This window comes from Plasmodium knowlesi, assembly GCF_000006355.2.
Source record: "Plasmodium knowlesi strain H genome assembly, chromosome: 7".
Classification (NCBI taxonomy): Eukaryota; Apicomplexa; class Aconoidasida; order Haemosporida; family Plasmodiidae; genus Plasmodium; species Plasmodium knowlesi.
The window spans coordinates 1015679-1035706 of NC_011908.2; the positions used below are offsets into that span (position 1 = coordinate 1015679).

Genomic DNA, 20028 nt, shown 5'->3' on the forward strand with positions numbered 1-20028 from the left:
CGCTTCATGATTTACCAGACTATCCCCCCTTCAAACATTTCCTCCCCAGGAACTGAAACGCCTACGACGGCATGACAACTCAGGGGCAGTAATATATAATATCAGTTCGCATAGTGCAGTAGGCACCAAACATCACCCCATAAATGGTAGAAATTAAAAAAATGAATAAATAAAAAAAAAAGCCCCTTACATGCGGCATTATTTTATTGTTTGGATTTGCGTACATATAATACCCCCCCGCAGAGCATATCGGGGATAAGTTTCGCCCTGTTCAACATTAATTGTTCCATTCCCCATTAATAAAATTAAAAAAAAAGAAACAAACAAATAAATGAGAAAATACATTATTTTCTCTTCCTACCTATTTATTTTTTTTTCTTTTTTTCCCCTTCCGTCATTTTTGTGAAGCTTCTGAAACTCCGTGAATTGTTACCCGACAGTTTGTTCATTTGTGAATTTGCCTATTTGCCGATTCTTTCTTTTTCGATTTGCCAAATCCACCTTTGCTTTAACTTTTCCTCTTCCACTTAACTCTCCTTTTGTGCGAACCTTACCGCTTCGCTAGGCCCCTACGGACAGTTTTCTTTCCCTCTTACCAAAAAAAAAGGTACGCGTTCAAATGCAAAAACACAAATAACATTAAATCATGTAGCATGAAGATAACATATAGATGAAGCACCTAAAACAGCGTGGCGTATCGCAGCGTGCTACATGCTGGACTTGACCCGCAGTGCCATTTGTATCTGTACCTTAGAGCATTTTTTATTTGCAACATTTGCTTTTTATTTAATTATTGTATGCAAAATTTTATTTGCGTTAAAAAATTTTCCTTTATGCTCTTTTATTTATTATTTATTTATTTATTATATATTTTTTTTTTTTTGCCGTGTTTTGTATTTTGTCGATCCCCCTCGACTCCTCCTTGCTGCGTCGTTTTCTACAAAAAGATTATCTTCATTTTTTTTTTTTTTTTTTTTTAAATATTTTACCAAGTTTATATATTTTTATTTTTTTTCTTAAGCAAAATTTAAATAAAAATTCCCTTCTATATGTTCACAATTAATTTAGTCAGTTTAGTCAACTTTAGTTAATTCAGTTTTATTTAGTTAATATATTTTAGTTTCTATATTTTATTTAGCTTAAATTTAATTTTATTAGTTTAGCTAACGCTGAAGAAAAGAGGCTTCTTTTTATTTGCCCATCATTACTAGTATAATTAATTTTTTGAAACCTTTTTCCTTTTCCCCTAGGACCCCAAAATTCCGATCAAAGGAAACCAATTCCTTAATACCTTTACAATTTTGTGAAAAATGATTGCCAAAATTTTCTTCTTTTTTATGTTCATTTTGTATTCCTCCGTGAGGGCATCTGACCCCCCCAAGAATGTAAGGAAAAAGAAAAAATAGATATAGGGATATAAAAAAAAAAAAAATGAAGCTGCTCGGTTTGCGCAAAGGGGTTGAATCCGGTTTATGAGGGAATACTTTCTCCATATATGTTGAACCCCTGTATACCATCATCCTATTTGGCAACCGAGTGGAAGAAATTGCGCATCCCGTACGTTTGCGCTTTTCCATGTTGTACCTTTTCTACCGAATCATCCACTTCATATAACAACGTGTTTGTTTTCTCCTTCCCCCCCTCCCTTTCGCGTAGGATGGAATTGTTCATGTGATTACAAAGAACATCGACCTGAAACAACTCCAAGGAACCTTTTATGAAATTTCAACGAACGCTTCTGATAAAATATTCCCAGGATTATTATGCAGATGCACCAAGTACGATTTCTCAGGCCTAAAAAGAGATGGCAACATAAGTTACATTTTGGTGAACTTCTCCTGTGACAGAAACTACCTCTTCGGAGAACAGAAATCCGAAATGACCTTCAAATTAATTTTAAACAAACCAATTGATGAGAACACCACCACCGTCGAAGAATTCAACGCCAGCATCTACTTAGTTGAAGGAAACCAACAAATCCTACTGAACAATAATGTAAACATTATATATGCTGAGGCCAACGAACAAAATGAATACGAACACATTATCATCGCTGGACAAAAATCTACCGAACCAATGATCATCATGTCCAAGTACAGAACCGTCTTGCTCGAAACATACAACAAATTATTGAACTCCCTCTACTTGGCTGGATATGAACCATCCCTCCTCAGCTGGCCATTTATCATCCAGACCGATCAGACCTTCTGTGACTAAAGGGTCGTCGTTGCGCGTCAATAGAAAAAGAGCAACAAATGGAGGCGCAAAAAGGAAAGTGCAGCCAAACATGTTATGTTCTACCCTCGCACACAAACGAGAAAACATGTAAAGTGAATGTGCGCCAGTTCCTTTTTATGTCATGACTACCAGATATTAAATACAACCCTCCCTCTGTGCATGGGAGATAAGATGCCTATCACATGTTATATACCTTCATGTTTTTTTTAAAAGAGGCTTTTTCTTTTTCTTTTTCTTTTTCTTTTTTTTTTTTTTTTTTTTTTTTTCAAAACAAAAAAGAAAAAAAAAAATAAATAAATAAAAAGGGAAATTTTTCGTATGTTCTTTTTTCTTTACCGAGTATTTTTTATTTAGAAATAAATTTTATTTTTTGCTACACTTTTAAGTTTTTGTTTTTGATTATTTTTTCTTTATTTCATTTTTCCTTCATTTTTACGCCTCATTCATCTGCCGCCCTTTTTCACCATTCATAATGCACCATCCATCGTCTATTTTTAGCTTAATTTTTTTTTTTTTCTCTCTCTTTTTCCAACGTTTTGATTACGATGTAGAGTTTATCTTTATAACGACGAGCACAAAAAAGTTAAGTTCCCTTTCCTTTTTAACAAACTTTTATTTTACACACCATGGAGGAAAAAAAAAAAAAGAAAAAAAAGAAGAAAACATGCTATAAGGAAAAGCAAAAAATTCATCTTTTGTCTACCTCCCTTGGTCACTTGTGGGGAGAGTAGAACAAAGACCAGTAGAACTTTGTAGCTGTCGCCATTTTGCCTTCAACGCGGGGTGGCTATGTTAGTCCCCAATTGTTGCCTTCTTTATTTATGGCATATCCATTATGGATGACAATTATGGCACGGCAATTATGGCACGACAATTATATGGCCTCCTGCAAGTTGGAGAAAAAAGGCGACAGTGGGTCTCCCACACCATACTGCTGCACTGCACAGTGGACATACAAAGATAATCACTCGCATATGCGTGAACAAAAAAGGAGACGAGTGAATATCATTTCTATTTTTTTTATTGCCTTTACTCACACACTTCTGTAATGTTTGCATGAGCCTTTCACAGTAAGGAATAGTGGGTTAAGCATCATCCCCCTCCTTTACTCCACTCAATAACTGCTAATGTAACCTTACGTGTACGATTGTTGGCCAAGTATACAAACGAGTGTATATATATGGTAATGCGAAGAGGGAATGATTCCTTTGTTCATTCGTGCGATGAGGCGTGACCCTTCCCCATGGGTAAAAATTCAACCTGAGGTGAAGTGGTAAAAAAAAAAAAAAGAGGCAGTCATATTTCCCCCCTCCAAAGGGTTAGCCAATCCACAATGTTGAAGGTGGTGTATGTTGTTTAAAAAATGAGCAGTGACACAAAACGTGTTCGTGCCATACGTATAAACTTCCCATCGCTATGCACTGTTGAGCTGTGCTTGTGCTGTGTTCTTTTTTTTTTTTTTTTTTTTTTTTTTTTTAAATGCACAAGGGGCCAATAAGAAGGAGCGATAGTTCCGCAGAAAAATTGGGACAGTCCCTCATCCGAAAAAACTCCTGAGGGGACAATTGACTCCGTTCTACTTCCCCCTTCTACCGTATGCGTGGACTCAGACCGTTTGGCGAAAGGCAACATGGGGCAATATTTTTATATCCGCCTTGTTCCCATCAAAAGTTCTGTGTCAAGAGAAAAAAAAAAAAAAAACGAAAAAGGAATGAAGGGGGAAGAGAAGAAACAGAAACAGACGCATCTCTCTCCCCCCCCCCTGCCCCTGTGCAATTCCCCCACTTGACTCTACATAGGTTTATGTAGTAATCCTATTTTTTGGGGAGGAGAGGCACTATGCAGAGAATTCGAAAGGAAGATTACCTCGGCAAGTGTAAAAACCGAGACGACTTTGTTTACACCCACGTGAGGGACATACTATCCCATCAACCCTTCGACGAAATTGTTAGTTCACAGGAGTGACACGCCTCGCAGTGTAGTAATGGAGATCCTGCTACCTTAACTGCTTCTGCTAATGATGATTATGCTTTGGGGGGGAATGAGAATAATAGTGTTACATCTGCGTGTACACAGCTAAGGGGAGAGTTATCCGTCCCGCCGTGTGTCTGTTTGTCATCCATCTTTACCTGTACACTGCTATCAATCTGTTACCAACAATTTGCCCCATTTGGCTACACGTAGCTCACTCTTTTTTTTTTTTTTTTTTTTTTTTCCTCCCAAAGTTAGAATATCAAAATGGGGATGTGTACATCGGTACGATCAAGAACAAGAAGCGACACGGTTATGGCTACTACATCTACAAGGAAATTGGGAGCGTCTATGAGGGGTGAGTCCTCGGGGGTGGCGCAGCGTGGGAACTGGATGGAGTTCACCCGAACAGAAACATATAATATATATGCGTGTATTGTGTGCAGCTGCTTGTGTGTGATTTACTCCAGGAACGGAACTCCTTTCATCTACCTGCTCCACACTTGTAGTCACCAAGTTGATAATCCTCACCCCCCTTCCCATGCAGAGAATGGATCGAAAACGCGAAGAGTGGCTACGGAACGTTGTATAACGAGCAGGGAATTGTCTACTCTGGTGAGTGCGCTAAAGGCCCCCATTCTGTAGCGCCGCCATGTGGGGTGGCAATGCCAAATTTGGACAGCGAATCTTTACCTCTCCTGCGCACTATGGGGGAAAAAATTAATAAAAAAAAAAAATAATAAATAAAATAAATAAATAAATAAAAATAAATAAATAAATAAATAAATAAATGAAAAAACTCCTGAACCCTGCAGGCGAATGGCTGAACAACATTTCCCACGGATTTGGATGCACCTACACAAATGAGCAGCTCTTCCTTGGGACGTACAAATTTGGACTGATGGATGGAGTGGGAATATTAAAGAAAAACACGAGTTACAACTTTTGTTTGTTCCAATCGAACAGGAAAAAATGCAAAATAAAAATTACGAAACATATGGACATATATCTTCATTACTATAAGAAGGAGAAACTTTTTTTGAAGGAAAATTTAAATGCCTTTTTTCCTATATACACGGACAGTAGCATCTCACGTTCGGTGCGCAAGCAAATTTTTGAGCATCTGTTTGGTGTAGACAAATCTTTTGTGCAATTCTTTGCAAAGAGGGAGACAAATGGTTGCGGAAGTGGTTGCGGAAGTGGTTGCGGAAATGATTGTGGAAATGGTAACGGAAAAGGCAAACCCCGTGGAGGCTTCCTAAGCTACGTAAACTATGAATCGAAGATAAATTTTCTGAAGGGGCTAATTAGTAAAGGGGCTAAAGGAGGAATAGGACAGGAGGGACAACCTGACGGTAGTGTCTGTAGCACGGATGAATCTGTTTCGAATTTCATCCCCAAAGGGGAGACAAACCAAGGCAGTGCTTTTAATTTTTTTCCACTTCATGAGGATATGAATCCAAGGGGGGATTTACCCTCAAGGGAGACATTGAAAGATTCAACAAGGCCTAACAAGCGTAATGAGGGAAGGTACGCCCCCTTTGTGGAAGCGTCAGTAGAGGGTGCAAACTGTTTGTATAATTCAAGTGATTTTTTGAATGTTCTTCCACACCTTAAATTGATGGACCTCCTTTATAAATCCGATTCGGAAATCGACAGCGAGTTTTGCCCAGACGCGACTCCATGTAGTGCCTCCTCTGCAGAACAGCACTTTAAAGTGAAGAAAAAAATAGCGGTACCAATCCGTTCAGTTTTCCATTCAAACTTCGGTTCGCGGGAGAAGAGGATAACAAGAGTGAAAGGGCAGGGAAGAAGAAGGAGATTAAAATTGTATAAGCTACTTGTGGGTAGATGTTGTAAGGTGGGCTATGGGGGGGACAAAGGAGAAAGTACCTTATCGAATGAGAATAGTGAATCTACTGCAGTGTGCAGGGGTGTACAGTGGGGGAGCGGAGATTCGATACAGTGTGTATCAAGGAAGGCGGAAATTAATAGGAACATATTCCGCGGAAAAGCCATTGCGGGGTCAAGAAGGGAAATGGCACGGATGCAGGTTCAGGAACAGATGCAGAGACAGATGAAGAGACAGATGAAGAGACAGGGGAAGAGGCAAAGAAAGAAAGCGTCTTTAATGGCGCAAACGCCATCAACCATCACACGCCTGCTGAGCTACCTAAAATACAAAAACAAGAAAAACAAAATAGAGTGCATTTATCAGTGGAGGAGTTACCATATATTTGTTCTTCTCCATCTGTTCGGCCTGCACAACTACATAACTTCTTTCAAGTACAACCAAATAAATGGCTTCCACTTTTTCACCCTTAATCGGAAAATGCTAAGGATGCTGGGGGTGGAGAAAAATCATCACATATATTTCCTTCTTAACTTTGTAAATTCATTTAGCCATCTACATAATACGTACCTGCAAATGCTCGTCAGCTTCGGGAATATAAGAGGGGATGCCTTGGTAACATTCAGCTCCATTCCCAAGTCGGAGTTGGTTGTGCTCAGGCGGTTAGACAGATGCAGCGTTGGGAAGGCATCGTACCTGTGTTACTATGCAAACGCCCCCGTGAGGTTGAAAATGTTTTCACGGAAGGAGAGAGCAGTGGGCCCATCTTCCGGAGGGGTGTCAGGTGATGAGCGGGATGACCTACCAGATGGTGCTTCTATCTGTGATGATGGCACTGTCGAAGGGACGAACGCACACTTGACAAATCCTCTGGTTACCGCCGCGCAAAAGTTTCTCTTCGATGAACACCAGCTTAACAACATAGGGGAAAGCATCTTGGACGGCTGGGCCAGTATCAAAAGTAACTTGGTGAATCTGGAATCGCACGAAATGTTTAAACGTTTGAAAGGAAGGGATTTCCATGCAAAGACTCAAGTAGAAGGAATCAAACAGAAGGAGAAAAGTGAAAAAGAGGATGCACAGGACAGGCCTGCAACCTTGATGGAAAGGGTCCAAAGAAGAATAGAATTCATGAAGGAGCATTTTATCCTATCAAATTTGAGGCACCCCAATGTGATCAAATATATAGGCAACGTTATAAGTAGGAAGAAGGAAAAATTCGGTTTGGTTTTTGAGTTCCTGAGTGGGATGTATCTCCACGATATAATATACACCGTAAGTGCCTCCCCTCAGGGGGAAGGACAAACGCGTGAAGAAGAGGGAGAAAATAAAACCTGCATGAAGGCACTAAGAAATGAGAATATTGTTAAGCTTTTTTACGAAATCGCATCTGCATTATTTTACTTACATAGTAAACATATAGTTCATGGAAATATAGAGAGCAAAAATATATTCGTGTCGGAAGATGGCGGGGGCATTAAGCTGTGTAACTTTGAGAAAGCCTCCATAGAGAGTTACTACGATTATAAGGTAAATGCATCGGGGGTGAATTCCATTTACGAATCAAACAAGCGGTCGCACCTGTTGTACCAGTCATACCGATGGGGAAGTGCCGAGAGAAGTGAAAAGGCAAAGGAGCACATAGACGATGTTCCTTACACACATGGAAGAAACAAACATATTAGGCATATTAAATACGTAGAGGGAGAAAAAATGAATTTGCCTTTACCATATATAACCTGCATGAATGAAATCCAAAATATAAACACGACGATGAACTCTCCTTTGCTACTTTTTCAAGCCAAAAAGTTCGACAAGCGAAATGTTCGTTGTGATGACGCTTATGCCGCTCCAGAGGTATTAAGAGAAGAAGAACATACAGACAAGGGTGATATCTACTCATTTGGAGTTGTCATGTATGAAGTTCTGTTTGGTACTTTGCCATTCAGGGGTAATTATATGCCACCCTTCTTTTGGTTGTGCACTTCCTTTAAGCAGAAGTACATTTATATCGATATAAAAAAATTGCATGGGAAATTCTCTAATAGAAGGCTGTTCCATTTGGTAGTGAGTAAAATTCTACTGGTCATGCGTCAGTGCCTTAACCCGGAACCCACTTGTAGACCCGACTCAGCGTATCTGTGCAGGCACTTCGGACGTCTCCTGGGAGAGCTCAAGGAGTGTAGCCTATAGCTGATCTTGGGTACATAAATTAAAGGTATAGGCACTGACAAGTAACACTTTCGAACAGATGTAATGTAAAAGCTAATCATAAAAAGGTTAGGTTACCCTTGCAAGGGTGTGTGTGTGGGGTGCCGTGTTTATATGGGGATTGATTGCTTTTGCGCATTGCCCCCGTTTGGCATAAAAACAAAAGACACTTTTTTTTTTTTTTTTTTTTTTTTTTAACTCAAATGAATGATATTTTGTTCATTCCTGTGTGTGCCAAATGGCTACAACACGGTCGCTGCTCTTTTCTTGTTCAAGTGAGTTGAATTGGTGATGAAGTTGGAGTTGTTAAATGGATGACGTGAAAAAGGCGTAAAATGGACATGAAAGGACGAATAAAATATAACGCACGGAATGAACAAGCTTGATATGATGTGGTGGATAAAACAAGAAAAAAAAAAAAAAAAAAAAAAAAAAAAAAGGGCCAGGGGGTGGTGGTGGTGGTGGTTTTCCTTTCTCTCCCCCCCCCTAATGCCCTCCATCTGGTTAACAACCCGTTCACAAATGCACATCATTCGGTTAGGCCCTCTTCAACAACAGGTATTCGTCCGGCTGGTTAAGTAACTGAACTATTTCAGATGCCGTGGGTCGCAAATTCGGGTCGTAGTTTAAGCACAGGCGAATGATATCAGCGAAGGGAGAGTTCTCAATCTTTGAATGAATACAGGGAGGCAACTTCTTCGTAAAGACATCTACCAGTTTCTCATAAATTTGGTCGGACTCGTCAAACGTAATAATGTAATGTTGAAATGGAGAAGGCAAATTCATCATTTCTTGAAATACACAGCCCATGGACCAGATATCCCATTTGTACGATAATTTCGTATGGTCCAAAAAATTATAATCACTACTCTGCTTCAAAGGATGGCATGTTAATAATTCCGGAGGAGCATAAATCCAAGTGGCACCAGACACATTTGTTACGATTCCATCTTCGCATTCTTCTGAATCTCCAAAATCGCAGAGATGTATATTCCAGTCATTATCAATGATTAAATTCTCTGGTTTTATATCCCTATGGATGATTACATTTTTTTTATTTTTTATGGGCGTATGTAAAAAATTAATAACATTGGCTAGTTGCCTGCACATTTTTAAAGACACATCAATGCTCATAACCTTGTCCTCTTTTTTCATGTTATTTTTTATCGTATGTAAATCTAATCCGTTTACTAATTTTGTTACTAGCCAAATGTCAAAATAGCTGTGTATTATTCCTCCACATAATTTAATTATATTTGGATGATCACATTTTGATAAAATCTTCCACTCATTGATGGATCTTTTTGTTAATCCATAAGGATCTTGTCTAGCCATTTTATCCACTGGTACTTTCACAGCCACATGCATTCCATTGTACCATCCTTTGTAAACTACACCAAATGAACCTTCCTCAATTACGCTGTATTTGAACTTGCTGCTAAATTTATTAGTGTAGAGTTTTGGTTTCCCTTTTTCTCTTTTGATTTTCCCACCCAGGGGAGGCTTCTCCATCAGCTGTACATCAGTTCCTGTTCCTCTGGCGGTGCCATTACCATTGCCATTTCCATTGCCATTTCCATTGGAGATATTTCCGTTTATCTGATTAGAACCTCCCATGGGTAAGTTATCACCATCTACACAACTGACTCCTCCCCCTTGATGCTGCTGATGGTGGTAATAGTAATAATCTCCATTTGTGATAGCAGCACCTCCGCTACCATCGTAAGTAAGAATATCGGTCTCTTCGTACGTCTCAAAATATAGGTCTCTGGGCTTTATATTGTACGCAGCTAGCGATTTTAGATATTTTATTTCATTCTCCAAATTTACAAGCTGACTTTTGGATAGCCTGAACACATTTTCATACTCCTTCCTTCTGATGGCTAGGTCACTACTGTTGGAGAGGTACTTGGCGTGCTGCTGCCCCTGCTCGCCTTCACATGATGAATGTAACTGTTGCTGCAAGTGATTCTGGAGCTGATTGTGAGAGTGCACCTGCATTGGCTGATGCTGTTGCTCATAGTACTGTTGTGCGTATTCGTTAAGGCCACCGTTCTGGTTCTGCAAAATCATTGCCCCTCCTGCCATTCCTGCAGCTGATGCTGCCAAAGCCGCGTGGGCACTTCCCATCCCTAACGACAAGGCCAAAGGCGGTGATTGTTGTCCCACCTTTCGCACGTCTCCGTTGGGTTGCACCACCAGGTGCGCATAACCACCTTGATGTTGAGAACTCCTAACCTTTGCGCAATTCTTATTGGCATCCATTTTTAAGTTATTATTCATCATGTTCCTATTCTTCGTGAAGTTCTCTAACACGTGTTGTTGTTGTTGTTGTTGTTGTGCTTGTGCTTGTGGTTGTTGCTGCTGCTGCATATTACTTTTTGCCTGTTCACTGCACATCACGTAATTAAATGATTCTACGCATTTTCCTGGAATGTTGTAGTTGGTTCTCCCTGCTCCAGATCCACCACCGTTGACACCAGATCCGCTTGTCGATGTAACCACATGGCTGTTCCTACTGTAAGAAAGACCCCCCACAGAGTTGTACATGGCAATATCTCTATTCATTGGGTTCCTGATGTTGATGTTGCTAAGTGGAATCTTTAGGTTATTTTTTTCTCCACCCATTCTTACGTCTTCATTCTGCTTGGCGGGAACGCCCGCGCTGGGGGGCATGTTAAGTGGCACGTTAGAAACACTGCCATGCAGACCACTATGATGCCCACCACCACCATGAATTCCATAGTGCTGGGAATTTGGAGTACTCTGAGGCGGGCTAGCCATTTTCGTATTCACATTATTATACGCATAGTGTTGTGGGTACCTACTCTGAACGTATCCTTTGCTACATATAATCTCCTCGAAATTTTTTCCCTTCAATAACAAATCGTTTGGAAGGCTGCTATCGTTGTTCATGGTCCTTACGTTCTGCACCATGTGACCTGAGCTTAGTCCGATGGGGGTTCCTGGTCCGTCCACAGGTGCTGCTTTCCTAACGTGGCTAGCTACGACACCTCCGTTACAATTCATTGGGTTCTGTATCATAGCCATTAGGACGTTGTTCACATCTGCATTGTTCAGGCTGCTGTGGGGGTACGAGCTCTGTGCGGAGACCTTGCTCCCGCCAACAGCGTAATTACCGCCGAAGGTGCAATTGCCACCAGAACCGTACGTGCCTCCACCACCGCTATAGTTGCTACTGCCGTTGTTACTGCTGCCACTATTGGTGCTGCTGCTCACCGTGTATTCCTGACTCAAGCTACCCATCCGCTTCGTTAGCACCTCGGCCTGCATGGCGTACCTCCTCTCTTGGGCCTTGGTAGTATTGTTATCCTCTTCTTTGCACGATATTTCGGGGTCTACCGTTACCGCAGAGAGTTCCGCCCTGTGCCCATAGTGACACATCTGGTCCTCGATTCTCCGTTCGTCGCTGCGTAGGCTTTGATTCACTGGATGATTCCGAAATAATTGAGCCCCGCCCATAGATGCAGTCACCACGGCAGGTACAGCATCTCCTTTATCACCGAACCCGTTTTGATGAGGATCATTATAATCCCTCGTCCCAGCGATTCCCCATACTTCGCCATTGTTAGCCTTCATATAGATATTCTTGTCATGCACAGAAGTTTTTGGAAACTGGTGCGAGGTGGGCCCGTTTTGATTAACCATTCCGTTGCCTCCATTGAGGAAATAAAATTCCTTCGGTAATTCATCTACATTACTACCACCTTCCTTGGTGTTTCCGCTTAAGATACCACTGACGATATTGCTAACACGGTTATTCAAGCCTCCGCCATTTACGAATCCGCTATTGCTGCTACCTTCTGTATAATGCGGAATGCCGAGATTCTTCCTACTAAATGGCCCACCTACATTCTGCTCGCTATCCTTCTGATTCGTATCACCTTGAAAATGCTCCTCCGCAATATGCTTTGTGTACTCATTAAGTCTGTCGCTACTCACATTTCCACTTTTGCCACTCACGAATGAGTGCATCACATGTGACTCAATCATTTTATTTGTCTTTACATGCCTCCTCATTTTATGGTTGCCCAAATAACTGCCAAGATTGTTACCGTTCAGGTCTGTCATTTTATGATGGATCAGGTGGTTTGACGTCTGATCCATTACACCTTCGCTGGGTACGCCACCGATAGAGGCACCCCCTCCCTGAAAGAGGAAGTTTTCCCCAATCTTGGACGCATCGTTTGAATTCTCCTTACAGTAGGTACTAACCGTTTCACAAATATTACTTCTTTTACCTTCATTAATTTTGCTTTTCATTCCGCTGTACATATGTTCGTTCTTCTTGTGAGCAATGATGCCCTGTACATTGGAGTTGCTTACGTTTGAGATATCTGCACCGACTCTTCCATAGAGAGTGCTACTGCCCCCTCCTTGTATGTTCGTTCGGGCGCTATTAAAAAAGCCGTTAATTTTTTGGCTCAACATAATATTACCTAGATGTTCATTAATTGCGAAATTACTCATTTTATGATTGGAGATAATTTGTGAAGAGGTGATTGTACCTCCATTGGTGGACGGAGAGTAGAAGACCTCCCCTCCGCAGCCTGATGCTACCGACGAGATGGACTCAACACCATTGCTACCCCTTTCATATGCCATCGTTCCAGGGGTTATAAACCCGTTTAACCCATTTGCACTTTGTTCTTTCTCCATAAAGTTTTGATTCAGTTGCCTCGATTCTATCATGGTACTACTAGCGCTACTCCCACCATCGTGTAGCGCAGTTCTACCTCTTAAGGTGCCAGTGCCCTCTCCATTACTACTAAACGAATCCTTCCTCTCTAATTTATCAAGGTTGATACCGTCTGCACAATTACTCCCAGGGAGGTTTTTACTTTCCGTCATGTAAAAGGGGACTCCTCCCACTGATATTTTATTCAAAGGCACATTGGAGTTCTGTTCATTTGGGGAGATGCTACTACAGTTGTTGTTGATCCCAGTGGCCGTTGTGCGTGTGTTCACTCCGTGTGTAGCCACAACGAAATTACTACACTCTTCGACTGGGCTGCTCGTCAAGCTTGCCTTTTCATCATTGGTTATCAACGCTGGGACGATAATTTTGCCTTTCGTTTTGCCATCTGTTGATGGATGATTATTCTCCTTCCTATGGAAGGTAGGTATAGCACCACTATTGTTGTTCCCTACAATGTTCAGATATTTTCTGTTTTCATTATCAACTTGCACTATGTTGGGACCGCCTACATTTGTAAGGCTACCACCACCAGGGCGATAATCTCCCCAAAGGGTACCCATACTACTGTTACTGCTATGCAAGCCGCTATTTCCACTATTCATCATTTTCACCTTACCGTTCATATATTTATTTGCGTGAATGTGTTTATTAATGAGAAGTTTGCTGGGGTTATAATAGACAACAGGATGTGCGACGTTACTATTTCTGGCCGTTTGTATAGGAGGGATATTCTTGTGGGGTAGATTATTCTCCACCAAGTTTACATTCTTCGACGTAGGGCCTGCTATCGGAATGGCCACCTTCTGGTGCGCACCGCTCTGGTCATTTTTGTTCGTGAGATGATTGACACTTCTGGCGACTCCGCTACACAAGCGATCATTTTGTGCGGTACCTTTTGAGACCACCCCACTCAGAATGTCCATCGTTCCCAGACTCTTCATCCCTCCGAACTGACTCGCACTGCTAAACGCATCAATCGTATTTCCATTTCTTACATGGTTTGAATTGCTTCCACCATGCCTAGGAGAATCCATCATCTGGGGGATCTTCTCCTTATGGTTCTTCACTACACTCTGCTTCTGATACCCGTTGCGTGAAAAAAGAAGGTTATCAACATCCTGTTCATTTCCGCTCCTGGTGAATGCTCCTGCCATGGCTCCCCTTCCGCTCTGGTTCAAAGTACCCGATTCAATGGCATCAAAAAAATTCGTTAAAAAGTTTTTCGTTTCATTAGTGTTTCTATTAAATGAGGTGGGGGTATAACTCGTGCTTCGTTCATTATTCCAGTCGTAGGGTTGTCCGGCGCTTCCCTCGTTCGTGTTTCTATCTCGCATGGCGTCGTTCCTGATGTGCAGGCGATTTTGAAACCCTGTGTCACTTTGAAGCCCCTCGAAGTTCCCATGATGAGCAGAAGTTGGGGCGTCCCCCATGCCACTAGCGCTAGCACGGCTAATACTAGTGCTAAGGGGGCCCAAGCCAGAATAATCCCTTAAATGGCTCGCAGGGCCGTAATTTCCCTTAGTCACATGGTTTAAATTGTTGGTACTTCCAAGAAGAATGGCATTCTCTGCCAAACTATTCTGGGCATTTCTTCCGCTTCTACCGTTCCCTTTATTAATGTTAAGGTGATCCACCTGATTGGACTCTCCATTGAAATGCATCCATTCTTCGTTGGTAACCATGCTGCATCCATCGGTGACAATGTTATTCGTACTTATTGTAACTCCGTTTTTACGGAAATTTCCATCCACGAGAGAGTAACCTTCATGGGTTAACTTTACATCTACATGGCTGTGCTTCTGCATGCGCTTGGAATTGCTTCCCAAGGTTCTGTCATCATGTGAATTTCTCCTCATTGCATCCTTCTCCTTATTACTTAGTTCTTCTCTAACACGATTTGGGCACACCTTTTCTTGAATATGGGAAAGCACTTCTATATGTTCATCATTTTTTCCGTCCGTTCCGCTTTCTCCCCTAGTGCACTCAACAGATCTGTCACTGTCAACCATATCAAGCCCAACATCTGTTGAAGTAATGGCCCTTTCAATTTTTTGACTTGCCCGCGAAAATTCATCCTCCTGGGACGAGGTGCGCCCCTCAACTCCCGCTACAGGAACTGCCGCCTGGTCTTCATTGACGAAGTGATTTTCCATCGAGTCGAACTCATTTCGGGGGGTATTATTATCTCCCTTCACATGGATAACACAACTGTTAAAACTGAATTGGCTACTTTTCCTGGTTTCTGCAGTGCGTAGAACATCCTCTTCATTTGCATGGTCGTCATTTATATTTTTCTTTTGCGTGAAATTTGGTGCCTTTCCATGGTGGGCATTATGAAACAATTTTCTGTTTCCCTCTCCCCCTGTGGTACTGCTATCGCGGCGACTATCCTGGCTTCTTCTATCGCTGGAGTTATCGTGACTTTCCTTGTTGCTGAGTTTGCCTCGACTTACGCCCCCGTCACTCATATCACTCCCATGATGCACTTGGTACGTCTTTTCACTCGCGTTCGACGTTTCGACCTGGTCGTTACTTAAATGCTCGCGAATGAAATCTTCACTGTGGGGACCACTGACAAAGCAGCCAGATGTATTACCACCACCTTTACACACCTCCTTTATGGGCATGCAATTGTTATTACTATTGCTTCTGCCTGTGAAGAGGTAGTCTACGTTGTTCAATTGAGCCTGATTTTCTTGTGGGGAAACTCCATCCTGTAGATCATCCTGATCCTTTCCACTCGATGGAAATACATAATCATCATTTAACGTAGCGTTGTTATTAACATTGTCCACCGCATTATCACTGTCGTCCTTGTCGTTGTCCTGCATGTTGGAATAATACTCGTTGTGCTCACTGTATGTCCCTATCTGGTTCAGACACAACCCATCTTTCCCACATGGATCATTAAAAAAAGTATCACCCGCAAAGGGGTCCTTCCCATATGGGTCATTGCGAAAGGGATCCAGAATAAATGGGTCCCCTGTAAAGGTATCCCCATTAAATGGGTCGTTCTTGTTATAACTGTGCTCGTGGCTACTTTTCCTGCTACTGGAGCAGTTCTCGTTTCCAGCGCCACTATTCCGGTTGGTGCCGCTATCCTCCTCCTCCCCTGCACTTGTTACCGCTCCAACTCCTTTGTCGAATGCATAATTTGCGCACTGCGATTCGGTCATGTCGGCGTGGTCGGTCTGCTCCACGTGATCCAAATGATCACTTGAGATGCCACGACCATCATTACCTCCAGATTCCACATCCTCATCATAATTGCCACAATGCAGGGAACTGGTTATTTTCTTCTCCTTCTGAACAAAATGGAAACTACTTGGGCCTCCTTCCTTCTGGTATCCCACTAGCCCCTCTTCGATAAAATTTAACTGTACACTTAACCTATCCACACCATTGGAAAAATTAACGCCGCTTAATTTACCCACCTCCGGGAAGTCACCATCGCAGTAGTTATTTAAATTGCTGACCTGATCACCACTGCTGGCGAAGTTATTTGATGAACTGTTTTCCTCACCTCCCAACATTTCTAGATCTCTCATTCCGTTGGAATCCACGGAGATCTTCCTCCCGTGGTTATTCAACAACCCACTGGGATGACCTCCCCCCTCCGCGAAGGATTCCCGACGGGAATAAAACTCCGGAGTGCCACCCAGAGTTGCTTCCTCATCATAACGTTGCTGTAACACATACTGTTGTTGTTCTGGTTGTACCATCTTCACGTTGGTACTTTGATAACTTCCTTTTTGTTCGTTACGTACAAAGCCTGCATAATAATTTGGATTAACAATGGGCGATACTGCGTTATCAGTAGTACCTTTTCCCCTTTCCCCTGAATTTAGTTTCGTTGGTCCCAAAATGGATCCCTTATCAGTGGTGTTCACATACATAGGGTTGTTATGGCTACGTGAAGCATTCACAGTTTGGAATCCAGGCTTGTACATATTTTCCACAGCGATGATATTTCTATCTTTGGAAAGCATTTCCATTTTTTTATTGATTACATAGAGAAAGCTTCGATAATTTTCCTTCTCTTGTTCTTTCATCCAGTTATTTGGATGGGTTATTACTTGGGGTACTTCACCTGCCTTCCCCTTCGTGTTTGTACAGTTCATTTTTTCACTGTCACTTAGAATAATAGGATCTTCCTTTATATTGGGGTCTATCCATTTTGCGCCTTTCTCTCCAGCGCCGTTGAGGAGCACCCCTTGCGGCTTGTAGCACTCGTTTGGACTCCTCCTCGGGGAGATATGTTCACTTCCACTTGGTGACAACTTATAGTTTTCGCACTCTCTGCTATTGTTCGGGTTTGGTTCATTCGTGGGGCTGTTCTGATTTGTGGTACCGATACTTACATGGGGAGTTCCCAAACGGGGATTATTCACATGATAATAACTCACACGCTCTGCACCTGTACTATTTGTACTCACTTGCATCGAGTTGGTTTTCCCCTCGCAGCCCCCTTCCTCACCGTCATACATGCTCACGTGGGCCATGTCACTCTGAACGTTCCGCACATTACTCAGGTTCTTCAAACCACCGGTAGAAATTCCCGTTTCGCCTGGGTGAAATTTGTTGACAAATATATTTCCCACATTTTCAGCCAGTACAGTTGTTGCTTTACCCCAGTCGTGTGGGTTCTTCACTCGTTGGTCTGAACAATTCGCTCCATTCATCAGGCTACTCCTGTTTGATACATACCCTCTATTGTCCACGAAGCCGCTTTGTAATTCTGTATGTATAAAGTTACTTATGCGCTCATTCCAGTTCACGTTTTCTTTGCGCTCGTTTTCATTTGGGATTAGCATGTAGTGAAGGTTGGCTGCAGCCTGTCCATCATATAAAGGGTTACCCTTATCCCTGTCTTTGAAAATTTGTTTCATGCAGTGTTTGTTACTACCAATAATTGTAATGTTCGTTGGGTTCCCACTTATCATATTGTCTGTATTTTGGCTTGTTAAAAAATTTGGTGGGTTAATATTTTCTGATGCTTTACTGTTCCTTATATTTTTACTTATGTATGCGTTCAAATAGTTTAGCATATACTCGTTTCCTTTGCCACCATTTGTAGGAGGATTCCGTCCAATGAAATCGTGCTTACTGTTTTGATCTCCGTTGGTGCTCCTGCACTGTGAAATGTCGAGTGACGCCCCGTTTCCTTCGTCTTCTTCACCTTCCCCTTCCTGTTGCTGTTCCTTCAATGTTTCTTCTAGCACCTCCCGATCGTACTGCTCCTCCTCCGCCAGTTGCGCATGCACCTTTTGCAGGTTCTCTCGCTCTAACCCCCGCAAAAGACAATCTTCTAAATACGCAGCCGACGAGGCCTTGTTCATTTTCCGAAAATCATTTTTAGTTTCTACCACAAGAGGGGCTACCATGAATAAATCACCCTTTGATTCTTCTCTTTTAGGAGAATTTTTTTTGTAACTTTTGTCGCGGTTCAAAAATATATTTTATCATTAGGGTAGGGGTGAACTGGCTGTCATAGTCTGTTTCCTACTTGAGTTTCTCTGGAACACATTCCTTCTGTTAAAACCGCGCATTATTTTTGGTGAGCCCTGATCTTCGTAGTGAGTAACTTTGTTTCACAACCAAAAGGGGGCCGAATCACTACCAAACAGTCAGCAGTGTGCGACAGGAAAAGAATAACAGATGTAGAGGATTCAACTAAATGTGCACCAAAAGGACACATTTGTCAGGTGATACAACTTCGGAGGTTCCTCTTCAAACAAAAACCTCGATGTGTACCTACATCTACACTTGGTGGATGCGCACCTTTAAATATGCCACGCAAAAAAAAAAAAAAAAAAAAAAGGCCGCAGTCCTGGGGTGGCGTCTGGCAGAAGCGATGCATGGATGTACTACGTGGGGAAATTACGCAATCGCGCAGATACAGGAATTACATGCTTCGCCAATTTACAGGGAAAGAAAGGGGAAAAAAAAAAAAAAAAAAAAACAATCCCTGCGATAATTCCTTCACCGCATAGGATTAATTCGTCTGTTCTCTAGCACCCATATGGCGTCACACAACGTCAAGGTGTTAAACAACGTGTAGCCGTTTCGCATGCACTAATTTCACAACGTATGCATGTAGTCCCGGCGCACATACATGTACACGTGCACCCGGACAATGCTGTACAGCAAATGAACGTCTTGGTCAAAGTGCTGTTTGCATAATGAAAAAAAAAAAAAAAAAAAAAAATTCAGTAGCGTGCGCATGTAAGTACGTTCGTCTGTTTGTGCATGTATCCGTCCGTCGTTTGGAGGAAAAAAAAGGCAAAGCGTGCAAATTGCATGGTAAGCTTTCTATCCAGCTAACGCGATGCCTAATTTAAAAAAAAAAAAAAAAAAAAAAGCACAGCTCGAACGTATGCATGGACATATGTATGTACATAAATGCGCACGCTGAGTTCGGTGTGCGTTCGTCTCCCGGCCAAAGGGGTAAGGGATCTTCGGGAAAATAATGCGTAGTATGTACTAGAATGTAGAAAAAAGTATGCAGACGTATTCACGTATGTACTTATGTGTGCGTCGCATACCTACACATGATAAAGGTACGGGGACTACGCACCAAGTGGAGAGGTACACATATACATAGGTAAATATGCACGTAAGTATACGCATTGGGATATATAGCTACCTTTGCACGTGGTGCTACTGCCGGAGAAGTTTTCCACCTTCTCCCCCCGGGGTTCGCCTCACTCGTCAGGTAAGCACGAGTTTATGCGTATGCTTAGGGGACGCAAAAGCGCAAACGCGCGTGCATGCGGGCGTAATGAAGTGCACGTACAAACGGGAAACCAAGAGCATTATAACATGCGACGTAAAAATAAAAATAAAAATAAACATAAATATGCATATATAAAAATATACATAAAAATGCATATAAAAAATTTATAAAAAAATGTATATATATAAATAAACATAACAATGTATATAACATATATAATAAATGCATAAAAAAATATAAAAAGGAAAATAATGAATAAATCGCAAAAAAAAAAAAAACAAAAAAAAAAAAAAAAAAACG

At 41.8% G+C, this 20028-nt stretch overlaps 3 protein-coding genes across 3 annotated transcripts; 2 read left to right on the forward strand and 1 right to left on the reverse strand.

Annotated features, from left to right (window-relative positions):
- Positions 1 to 1310: 1310 nt before the first annotated feature.
- Positions 1311 to 2217, forward strand: PKNH_0723800 (parasitophorous vacuolar protein 5, putative; the record flags this gene model as incomplete). Its single annotated transcript, XM_002258493.1, has 2 exons — positions 1311 to 1385; positions 1657 to 2217. 2 exons carry the CDS (start codon positions 1311 to 1313, stop codon positions 2215 to 2217), a joined length of 636 nt encoding a protein of 211 aa, XP_002258529.1.
- Positions 2218 to 4077: 1860 nt separating this feature from the next.
- On the forward strand, positions 4078 to 8254 carry PKNH_0723900 (protein kinase, putative; the record flags this gene model as incomplete). Its single annotated transcript, XM_002258494.1, has 4 exons — positions 4078 to 4185; positions 4464 to 4567; positions 4757 to 4824; positions 5025 to 8254. 4 exons carry the CDS (start codon positions 4078 to 4080, stop codon positions 8252 to 8254), a joined length of 3510 nt encoding a protein of 1169 aa, XP_002258530.1.
- A 555-nt stretch (positions 8255 to 8809) lies between these two features.
- PKNH_0724000 (protein kinase, putative) lies at positions 8810 to 18376 on the reverse strand (the record flags this gene model as incomplete). Its single annotated transcript, XM_002258495.1, has 1 exon — positions 8810 to 18376. The coding sequence occupies one exon, from the start codon at positions 18374 to 18376 to the stop codon at positions 8810 to 8812; it is 9567 nt and encodes a 3188-aa protein (XP_002258531.1).
- Between the last annotated feature and the right edge of the window lie 1652 nt (positions 18377 to 20028).